The following is a 12,466-nucleotide window of genomic DNA, read 5'->3' as shown; positions in this document are numbered from 1 at the left end:
CCGTCTCTAATTCCTGTTTCTTTTTCCTCTGTTTGCTGTCTTCTATAAAACACACACACCCATCCAATCATCTTCTATCAGCCCTATATGTCTTTACACATTCACCATGGCAACTGACAGAGCGGCGGCGACGGCAGCGGTGGCCTTGGGTGTTTTCAGCCGTTGGCGTTGACGCCGGCCTCGTCACAAAGCTCAGAGAGGGAGAAGAGCGAGGGAGGCTCCAAGAACACAAAGCCGTTTGTCTTATTTGGAAGTTTTGTCCTTTCACGTTCAAGGCTGAGGAGTTTGTGTCGACACATTCAGCCTGACTTTGAGCCTCTGATCTGGGTTTAGACGCTTTTTTAGTAGACCGTGAGGAAAAATGAAATAAAATAAAAAAAAGTAAAATAAATAAAATAAGCAACAAAATTATTAAAAACGAGCAACAAAATAATACAAATAAGCAACAAAATGAATAAAAATTATCAACACAGGCATCAAAATGAAAAAAAGTAAGAAAAAAGCATCATAATGAGCAAAACACACAAAAAATAGAAAGTAGATTGTGAGCAAAAAAAAGTTAGTAAAATGAATAAAGCAAGCAACAAAATTAATTTAAAATGAGCAAAAAATAACAAAATAAGCAACAAAATTATTAAAAATGATCAACACAGGCATCAAAATGAACAAAAATGGAAAAAAATAGCATCATAATAAGCAAAATACACACAAGAAATAGAAAGTAGATGGTTAGCAAACAAAAAAAATCAGTAAAATGAATAAGATAAGCAACAAAATTAATAAAAATGAGCAAAACATAATAAAAAATAAGCAACAAAAATAACAAAAATGATCAACACAGGCACCAAAATGAACAACAAAACCCCAAAAAACCCAAAAAACATTTTTTTTTACATATATATATATATATATATATATATCATAATAAGCAAAATACACACAAGAAATAGAAAGTAGATGTTAGCAAAAAAATGAAAAAAAATCAGTAAAATGAATAAAATAAGCAATAAAATTAATTTTAAAAAATGAGCAAAAAAATTTAAAAAAATGAACACAGGCATCAAAAAAAAAAAAAACAAAAAAACAAAAAAACAGAAGAAAATAACATCATAATAAGAAAAATACTCCCAAAAAATAGAAAGTAGATCATAAGAGGAAAAAAAAAAAAAAAAATCAGTAAAATGAATAAAATAAGCAACAAAATTAATAAAAATGAGCAAAAAATAACAAAAATAAGCAAGAAAATTAATAAAAATGATCAACACAGGCATCAAAAGGAACAAAAATGAAAAAAAAAAAGCATCCTAATAAGCAAAAGACACACACGAAATAGAAAGTAGATGGTTAGCAAAATAAAAAAAAAAACTGTAAAATTAATAAAATAAGCGACAAAATTAATAAAAATGATCAACACAGGCATCACAATGAACAAAAATGAAGAAAATAACATCATTTTTTCCATCATTTTTCTTTTCACGTTCAAGGCTGAGGCGTCTGCGTGGACACATTCAGCCTGACTGATCTGGGTTTAGACACTTTCACTGCAGCAGATACTGGACTGGTGCAAAGACGAGTCTGTTCAACGTCTGCCTCCGCCCTGACACAAACACATCTAATACAGAAACATGTCGGAGGGGGAGGCAGAGGGGTCGCACTGGAAGCACAAGGCAGTGATTTGTGAAAAAGGTGTGTGTGTGTGTGTGGGGGGGGGGGGGTGCAGAGACGGGCAAACAGAGAACCATCTAAAAGTGCAGCTCCACCGAAATGAAAACCAGCCAACAGGAGCATCACAGACCAGGAAGTCCAGGAGATGGAAGGGCTAGGATGAAGCAGGAGGTCGACAGGCGGATCAGGGCGGAGTCTGCACTGATGCCGACGCTGAACTTAAACTCTGTCTCCTCAAGGCTCGACTACTGGAACACCCTTCTGTATGGGATCCACAGGAAACAGCTCCACAAACTCCAGTCCATCCAAAACAGCGCTGCCACATATACTAAAACACATCAGTCCTGTTCTCCAGAACTTCCACTGCCTACTGACCAATCCCCTTCAGAATTAAACATAAGACCGCCCTCATCACCTTCAGTTGCATCCATAGACATAGACACGCCCCTGACCACCTCCAGGACCTCCTCACCCCTCACACTTCCACCTGTAGTTTCTGGTCCCACAGTACCAACCTCCTCCACCCCCCCAGAACTAAACTTCAGACCATGGGAGACCTCCCCTGGAACTCCCTTCCTGACCACCTCAGACCCCCTCAGACCACCTCAGACTAGGGCTGCACGATTTTGGCAAAAAAAAAAATCCTAATTTTTTCCTCTAAAAACTCGATTTTTGATTTTGATTTCGATTTTTGGGTAAAACTACAAAAGACAACAGAAGTCAGCATGTCGTTTTCGTGAGCAGCCAACAATGCAAGGCACTGCTCTGACCTCAAATCTGTGATGGGATCACGTGGTGAACCCACAGAAGTTTTATTCTTAATTAAATCTTTATTGAATGAAGTAGAGTATACAAACAATGTATACGACAAGAAAATAACAGAAGTTTGTCAGGGGGAATACACTATAATACAATGTCCAAATCAGAGCAAATACTTATGTTTTTTATAGCCTTTTTGTTTCCACATTTATCTAACAGCTTTAAATAAAGTTCAACATCTTTCAAAAAATAAATAATATTTGGTTTTGTGTTACAGAACTTACATTTGTGAGTGAAAAATTTAGCAGGTAAGAGGACTAAATTATATATATATATATATATATATATATATATATATATATATATATACATATATATATGTTTTGTTTTGTTTTTTCTGGATATCTGGGCCCACAGAAGTGATCCCAGTGTCAGTCAGTGACAGGCATCAGTCGTGTGTATGTGGACCAGGTTAATATAAGTGATCCACATGTGGTTCTATTTAAACTGGGGGATCCGTGCGTGGAACAGACCGACCCAGGACACACTGGAGGGATTCTATGTGTGGAGCTGGTGGATGTGTGTGGGCAGGGGGCTGTGTGGGCTCCTCTGCTGAGCCTGATGACCCGAGACCCGGACCCGGTTCGGAAGAAGACAGTACGGTACGGATCCGGGACAACGTAAGATGAGTGATCCGCATGCAGTTCTATTTCAGTTGCGGGATCCGTGCGTGAAGCCACGGCTTACATTGCTGTAAGTACTGCGGGCTCATGAACACATTTAAAGTCCAGTCATTACACGGACTTCTGTGACAGACCGCTGTCACTGATAGGAGGAGGAGCCTATGGGAGCCCGCAAGCACGCGGCCCGCAGGCACGAGAGAGATGAAATCGATTTTACGATTTCCCTTTTTTAAAAATCGTACAAATTAAAAAATCCGATTTCGATTTAAAATCGATTAATCGTGCAGCCCTACCTCAGACCCCCTCAGACCACCTCAGACCACCTCAGAGCTCCTCAGACCACCTCAGACCCCCTCAGACCCCCTCAGACCACCTCAGACCACCTCAGAGCTCCTCAGTCAAAAAGGGACTAAAGACATTCCTGTTTAGGCCTGCTTTTATGACCCACCATGATGCTCTGTTTTATTCCCTTAGTCTTTTATTCACGACTAGTGGCATTGTACCCGTGGTGCCATTGTACAATAGCATGAGAGGCTAAAACGCCCTCCTGTGGTGCAACAGTGGCACTGTACCCAAACGCCCTCCCATGCTGCAACATCAATCGAACAACATGCATTATATAATAGGATACAGTGTTTTATGTTTATTGGACTGTCTTCTCTCTGTAGTACTTTGAGATTCTGCTAAATGAGACGTGCTTTATAAATGCAATGTGTTATTATTATTATTATTATTATTATTATTATTTAAACCGGTCTGTTATGGTGCAGAGGGAGCTAAGCTGAAGTAGAAGCTCTAGATTTACTGGTCCATCTACATTCAGACCCTCACCTATGGTCATGAGCTCTGGGTAATGACCCAAAGATCGAGGATGCAGGTTTCCTCCTTAGGGTGGGTGGGGTCAACCTTAGAGGTAGGGGGAGGAGCTACGACATCTGGGAGGGACTCAGAGGACGCCTCCTGGGGAGGGGTTTAGGGCATGTCCGTCTGGGAGCAGACCTGTGGGCCGACCCAGGACACGCTGGAGGGATTCTATCTGTGGTCTGGGAACGCCTGGATTCCCCCAGAAGAGCTGGTGGAAGTGGCTGAGGAGGGGGAGGTCTGGGCTCCTCTGCTGAGGCTGCCCCCGAGACCCAGACCCAGATAAGAAGAAGAGGACAAGATGGTACAGTCCAGTACGGTCCAGTACGGTACATTTGAAGCCTTTAAATCCTCATCTGCCTTCGATCCCAGATGTTTGTTCTAATGTGTCCTTTTCCTCCTGAATCTCTGCCCTCATGCTGAACACCTCTGTAGACGACTGCATCAGAAACACAGAACAAACCCAAACAGCACTCAGGCCTTTTCGGAAGTGTTGTGGCTCAGTGCATTGTGGGAATGTGAGTTCAATGCAGCATCACTTTAATAATAACTAAGAGCGCAGACCTCCGACAAGGCAGATAAACCCCCCCATCACCACCTAAATGTAATCATTTCTTCCTTGTACCAGTATCAACATTTCCTGAAAATTTCATCCAAACCCGTCCACAACTTTTTGAGTTATCCTGCACACAGACAAACAAAAGACAAACCCCAGTGAAAACACAAGTGTTCAGAGAACGCAAACCTCCGCCAAGCACCCCAAACGGTGCGCATGTGTGGATCGACTATTTGTTTTTAAATTAAACTGTTTCAAGGTAGTTCCATACAGCAGAAAAACTGTGGTCAAACATGGTAATTAAATTCCAATCAATATTAGTTGAGTTCTAATTTTAAATGTGTGGTAAATGGGATTTTCAATGTTCAGTTTAAATGTCCACAGAGTCCACATTCCACAGTGGATGTGGACGATTTAGTTCCAGATACAAGAGATTGTTCTAAGCTACGAGTGGATCCAATTGGAGGCTAATCGGAGTTATTTAGAATTTTTTATGAATTTTTGAAAATGTCTCAATGATGACAGACAGGAAAATCGTAGATGTTGTGACCTTGCTGTGACCTTGAACTTTGGCCTACTTGGCCCAAAATGGAATGGGTTGGTCCCAGGGCCTAGGCCTATCTGTGGGGAAGATTTGGGAAAGATGGGTGGAAGAGTTTTCCCGTAAAGTCGCTAACAAACAAACAAAAAAACAAAAGCCTATGCAAAGTGATCACAGTACGTACTGGTGGAGGTAATAACCTCCGCCGTTCCTTGGCAGAGGTAATAATGGATTAGATTTCTACAGCACCTTTCTATGAATGCATACTCAAAGTGTGTACAGTGAATCCATATTCAGTCACTCACACATTCTCCCTCTGGTGGATGTAAACTACATCTGTATCCACAGCTGGTGGAGGTGTGGCTGTCAATTCACACCTACGGCCCCTCCCACCACCACCAAACATTCATACGCATTCATACACCAGTGTGAGTGATGAAGTGTCTTGCCCAAGGACACAACAGCACATGACTAGGACAGAGTGGGATTTGAACCGTCAACCCTTCAGTTATTGGACGACCCACTCTACCTCCTGTCTGTTGGTGAGTGTTGAACCCACGTGTCCTTTACCTCCGTCCACAGACTAGACTCATCTATAAAACAGCCCCGGTGGACTGAAGCAGTTTAACTGGACCCATCTGGACCCAGTTCTACCTGAACCTGAGCCAAACCACTGTCAGTGTCCAGTGTTGGACTGCACACACATCCAGGACCCATTCATGCACAGACTGGAGCTGTAGTTTAACAAAAGGCTCCGATAATGACGTTCCTTTAACACATGTCAGATGAGCTTTGAAGGACTTTTTCTAAGTAACACTTTCTGCAAATCACACTTTTTCATTTTCAGCTCAGATCCTTTGTACCTGAACACGTCTGGATTCCAAACCCAAGCTGATCAATAAATGACATTTCCAAGTGAGGAGTCATCCATCATCCACAACAGTTTAGTCCTGATTCAGCACCTGAAGGACCTGTTCATCTACTGTGGACCAGAACACACAGGGAGGGAAAGCTGAAACTCATAAATCTGTCTGTTTCACCCAAAGGGGACCGACTGTAATATAGTTCAACAATACACACACACACACACGCACACACACACGCACACACACACACACACACAAATCCACAGACATGGACCTCAGATCCAGTTCAGGGTTCAGTTCTCCATCTGAGGTCTGGTTCAGTCAAACAGGTACTGCAGTGGTTGGAGCCCGGCTTGGGTCAGAGTTCTGGAAACAGAACTGGTTCTGTTTATGGATGTCAGAACTGGTTTGGACTGAACCACCTGGACTCTGCTGGATGATAATACGTGGTGTTATTTAAGGAAGGACAGACCCGTTAAGGTGGTACTTCACAGTCGCTGAGCCCATGTCTGTCCATTAGCACTAATACTGCTTACCAGGTCTGGACACGCCCCTCATCTAACCCCGCCCCCACGTCAAAAAGAGGTCTCAATGTTTGTAACTGCAGAAAAGATTCGTAAAAGCAAAACAATGGGTTTGTAGGAGTAAAATAAGTTTTGTAGGTGCATTTTCAAAAACAAGTCTATATTTTTGGTTTACAAAACTTCACAAACATGTACGATGTTACCTAGCCTCATCTTGACGCCATTATATATATAAGATAGATAGATAGATAGATAGATAGATAGATAGGTTTGTATATTTAGAGCTTTATATACATGTGTATAGATTTTTTTGTTGTTGTTGTGTTAATAATTTCTTTCCTGCTCCTTTTTATTCTACTTGAATAGAACAACGTTAACACAATAATTTCCTCCTGGGATTATAATAACATTCTGACTGATTCAGTCACATTTTATCTAACTGTAGTTTTTGTTTGACCACCTTAAAGCTTCCATATGTGGGTCAAAATGACCCCATTTATTTACAGTACAATTACATCTGAACCTTTGATTCATTCAACAGTAAAACTAAAACAGATGTTGACATTGTTCTATTGCTGTTATACACTATATATTATATAATAATAATGGATTGGATTTTATATAGCGCTTTTCTAGACACCCGAAGTGCTTTACATTATTGATCCATTATTCATTCACTCTCACATTCTCCCTCTGGTGGATATAATATATATACTTTGGTTTTCAAATTTTCAAAATATAAAGAAATGAAAACATTTTAAAATTGTTAAAAATGTAAACAAACAAAAAATATTTCACATATTAAAATCTTTTTTTTTTTTTTTTTTTTTTTTTGTGGATCAAAATTTAACACAAATGATTATTCTGAACCTGACAGAATGACTAAAGGGTCCTAAAAACCCACTGAACTCAACCCGGGTCATTTGGACCCATTTATGTTAGAGTTCAGGGTCCAGACTCGTGTGAATCTAAGGGTTAATCTAATATGAGCCTGTAGCGACTGGACGACCCAACAGCAACACATGGAACCATCTGATGAAACACTGAGGAGCAGATGTCTGCTGCTTTGTCATGCACAACCTTCTGAGTCTGGAGGTGATGTCAGACGCATGAAAGACACTAATGTGGTACCAGCACCAGTCTGAACACACACACACAAACACACACACACACACACACATGAAAGGGAATTATTCAGAGTCTCTGCTTTTATGAAACTTTGATTTGTCTCCGAGCTGCATTTATTCTTTCATTCATTCATTCATTCGTTCATTGTCTAAGACTTTTAATGACTATTGTGCGTCGAAATTTAATGAGTGTGTGTTTACAGTAAATAACATGATGGGGCTCAGAGGCTCTGCTGTGTGTGTGTGTGTGTGTGTGTGTGTGTGTGTGTATGGTGTTAGCATTAGCATTAGCCTCGCAGGCTGGTGCAGGATGCTACAGGGATGGTACTGCCTCTCTGCTTCCTCTCTGTGCTGTCAGGCCTCGGGCTCCTTAAAACACACACACACCTACACACACACACACACACACACACACACACACACACACACACACACACACTTCCACTTTGATCTCCTGCTCTTGTTTCCAAACTTAATCTCATTAGTAACTTTCGTTTGTGAAGTCGACCCAACTGCATAAAGTCCTGATGAAGTCAAATCAAGTGCAACATGAGCTGAAGACCGTGCATGAAAAGCTCACACTTTATGTCACTGACGACAAACTCATTTTAGTTCAGGTTCCACATTCAGCCCAGTTTAATGAAAACGTCCCAGTAACTCATCCGCTATATGGACCAAAGACTGTGGACCTGTGGGGTCTGGGATCCAAAACAATGAGGACTAATGTCAGAATATAGTTTTATATTATGGGATAAACATCAGTGCATTGGTTAGTTTGGGTTCAATTATTCTCTTTGTTTATAAAATAACTCAGAGATGATCCCTAGAGGATGGATCTGAGATGACTAAGTCGAGTATCCTGGATGTTCAATGAGTAAATGAGTAAAAAAGACCAGAATAATCAACAACATGAACAAAAATGGACAAAATAATCAACAAAATGGACAAAAAAAACCCAAAGTAATCGACGAAATGAACAAAAAATGGACAAAATAATCAACAGAATGAACAAAAATTACCAGAATAATCAACAACATGAACAAAAATGAACAAAAAAATGAACAAAAATGGACAATATAATCAACAAAATGAACAAAATAACTCAAAATAATCAATGAAATGAACAAAAATGACCCAAAAAATTAACAAAATGAACAAAAATGGACTAAATCAACAAAATGAACAAAAAAAGACCTTCTTTGGATGTGATAACCCAGTGGACTAGTATCAATAACAGACTGTGGTGTTGGAGGTGTTACCACGGTAACAGGTGTCTAATCTGACACAGAAGGAGCTGAAGACACTCTTTAAATGTGGTTAAAATCCAACAGGACTGAGTGCTTTGTCTTTTCAAGTGCATCTCTTCTTCATTAGTGGTTTCCATCTCCTTGTCTGTCTTCTTTAATCATGCATTTCTTTTAATCATGCTGTTGCTTTGTCGCCGTTGTCGTGTTTAATCAATAGTTTACTGCAACTGTTGCACATGAAGCCAAATTAACACAAAGACTTTTCAACGCTGACTTTTCTGTGTCTGATTTCATGGATTTATTTTAGGTTTACATTCATGGATTCATTCTACATGGATCCAAGTCGTGCATTAACTCTCTGTTCTGCAGCTAATGTAAAAATATTCCATATTTATCAAATGTAAATGCACTATTTTATCAACTCCTTCAAATATATATATATACATACTGTTAATATTGTGTCTATTCATATTTTATGTCTATTTTTATTTTACTCCACTTTTAGTTCTATTCGTATTTTACTTTTTTAAACTTATTGTTTATTTAGATTTTTTCAGATTTTATTTAACTCACACATCTTTTACATTAAAATTTCAAATACATTTTCAATCGACATCTCCTGGTACATAACAGATGGTACTGAGGGGAAAGAAAATAAATAAAGAAAAATATGTAAAGGAAGAGTCTGTATGAGTGTGTATGAGTGTGTGTGTGTGTGTGTGTGTGTATGAGTGTGTATGAGTGTGTGTGTGTGTCTCTTATTTTTACTTTTTGTAAAATTTTAGGTATTATATCTATTTTCTTATTTTACTTCTTTTTTTGTAATTTTATATTCACTCTATTCTTATTTTCTGATGTATTGGTTTTTACTGACTGAGGTAACACAATGACAATAAAGGCTGTTCTATTCTATTCTATTCTATTCTATTCAGGCTATTCTATTCTATTCTATAAAGGCTACTCTATTCTATTCTATTCTGTTCTATTCTATTCAGGCTATTCTATTCTATTCTATTCTATAAAGGCTACTCTATTCTATAAAGGCTATTCTGTTCTATTCTATTCTATAAAGGCTATTCTATTCTATTCTTTTCTATTCTATTCTATAAAGGCTATTCTAATCTATTCTATAAAGGCTATTCTATTCTATTCTATAAAGGCTATTCTATTCTATTCTATAAAGGCTATTCTATTCTATTCTGTTCTATAAAGGCTATTCTATTCTATTCTGTTCTATTCTATAAAGGCTATTCTATTCGATTCTATTCTATAAAGGCTATTCTATTCGATTCTATTCTATCTACTCTGTTCTATTCTGTTCTACTCTTCTTTACTCTATTATATTCTGTTCTATTTTTACTCTACCTATTTTCTTTTTCTTTCTTTCTTTCTTTGTGATGCTCCTCCTCTGCTTTTCTTTTAATCCAGTTTTTTTCTCACCCACATTAATTCTATCTCATTATATCCACCTGACTCAGGACATTTTGGACGTTCGCCTGCAGTCAGTGTCTTCCTCTGGGTCTCAGGTGGATCGGAGCTCATTATGCGTTCCCAAATATCTGTTTAACCCAGTTAGAGCCTCAGAACCAACCCACGCACACAACCAACAACTGGGCTCATTATCTCTGTCTACTTCTTCTTCTCCTTCCTCTTCTTCTCCTTCTTCTTCTAGTTTCATGTATCGTCTCGACTCAAAACCCAACATGTGATTCTGTTCACTCACCAGGTTCGCAGACGCACGAGTGCCTCTCCCATTGGTCGGTGCAGCGGCTGTGGGCGGGGCAAGGGGAGGAGACGCAGGGGTTTCCCACGTTGCAGCCGGTCTCCACTTTGACGGCTCTGGAGGGGCGGGGCAGGGAGGGGCCGTCGGGTCGAACCCCCAGACGAACGCCCTGTAGACGGAAGGTTCAGAGGTTAACGTCCACGGAGACTATCGTCACAGATTCACCTCCATATTCCACTGTTTCTGGAACGAGGTGAGGCTCAGTATAGACTCTGTATGAACCTACATATGTTACCTGGTGACCTTTGACCCCTGACCATCATGGAGCAGTTTCACAATGTTATTTTTTTATTTTTTATTTTAGTTTATTTTGAATATGCAACAAGACAAAGTAATTTTACTTAGTCCTTAGAAATACAACAGGTAGTAAGAAGTCATGGGGAAAAAAAAACAAAAAAAACTTATACATAGGGATGTAACGATATGAAAATTTCATATCACGGTTATTGTGACCAAAATTATCAAGGTTATCATTATTATCGCGGTATTGAGGAAATTGTGCTCAAACTGTTCAAAAAGTACTAAAACACACACTGAAATAATTTAACAAAGTTATATTTTAAAATAAAAAAAACAACAACAAAAACAAATAAAATAACTGGCACAATGTACTTTCTCTTGGCAGAAACATTCAAGTTTTAACCCTTAGTGGTCTGAACTTATTCTGTCCATTTTTCAGTCCTTTTGATTTTGCCTTTATATACGATATAAACAAATGTTTACTATACCCATGTTTGGATCTGTTTTTCCTATCTCATCCATCTATTACTTTTTTCACTTTAACCTACTATATCAACACAAAAGGACAAAAAACCCACAAAATATATAAAATCCGATTTGACAAATGTATATAATTTATTGCATAAATAACACAAAGATGCTTAATGAACCTTTTCAAAGACTTTAAAAGTGAATATTGGTTCCAAATTTTAGATATAGAAAAATAAAATTGTAATAAATTCAAACTATACTCAAATATTTGACATAAAAGCAGACCTTTACACAAGTGTTTTCTCTGAAAAAGTGCGGTAATCAAACATGGTTATCATGATAATTAGAGTTTAAATGGTAATACTAACCATTGGCAATTTTACCGCGGTTTATCGTTATACTGGTAATCGTTACATCCCTACATATACATGACTTTATTTGCATATTGGAAATTATTCCTTTCATTGATTGTTGACTGCAGAAACTGATCAAAAACAGCATCAATAAAATAATCGACATACCTGAGACTGGAACATGTGTTGAATTACTATTATGACAGTTAATGTGCGTTACAGCTACATTTACAGGGTGGGGAAACAAAATGTACAATGAACATTTAGTTGTTTTTTCTCAGCAGACACTACATCAGTTGTTTTGAACCCAAACATATACTGATGTCATAATCATACCTAACACTATTATCCATACCTTTTCAGAAACTTTTGCCCATATGAGTAATCAGGAAAGCAAACGTCAAAGAGTGTGTGATTTGCTGAATGCACTCGTCACACCAAAGGAGATTTCCAAAATAGTTGGAGTGTCCATAAAGACTGTTTATAATGGAAACAAGAGAATGACTATGAGCAAAACTATTACCAGAAAGTCTGGAAGATACTATTAAAGAAGAATGGGAGAAGTTGTCACCCCAATATTTGAGGAACACTTGCGCAAGTTTCAGGAAGCGTGTGAAGGCAGTTATTGAGAAAGAAGGAGGACACACAGAATAAAAACATTTTCTATTATGGACATTTTCTTGTGGCAAATAAATTCTCATGACTTTCAATAAACTACTTGGTCATACACTGTCTTTCAATCCCTGCCTCAAAATATTGTACATTTTGCTTCCCCACCCTGTACATCTAT

The 12,466-nt window shown here is 38.5% G+C and overlaps 1 protein-coding gene across 1 annotated transcript in view; it reads right to left on the bottom strand.

Annotated features, from left to right (window-relative positions):
• celsr3 (cadherin, EGF LAG seven-pass G-type receptor 3) overlaps positions 1-12,466 on the bottom strand; it is a 207,968-nt gene that overhangs the window by 70,210 nt on the left and 125,292 nt on the right. Inside the window, 1 exon segment of the mRNA XM_030137998.1 lies at positions 10,553-10,721. Within this exon segment, the coding sequence (XP_029993858.1) occupies positions 10,553-10,721 (169 nt within the window).

The sequence above is a fragment of the Sphaeramia orbicularis genome, chromosome 7 (genome assembly GCF_902148855.1).
Source record: "Sphaeramia orbicularis chromosome 7, fSphaOr1.1, whole genome shotgun sequence".
Classification (NCBI taxonomy): Eukaryota; Metazoa; Chordata; class Actinopteri; order Kurtiformes; family Apogonidae; genus Sphaeramia; species Sphaeramia orbicularis.
The sequence above is the reverse complement of the archived record's forward strand: the minus strand, read 5'-3'. Positions and strand labels throughout refer to the sequence as shown.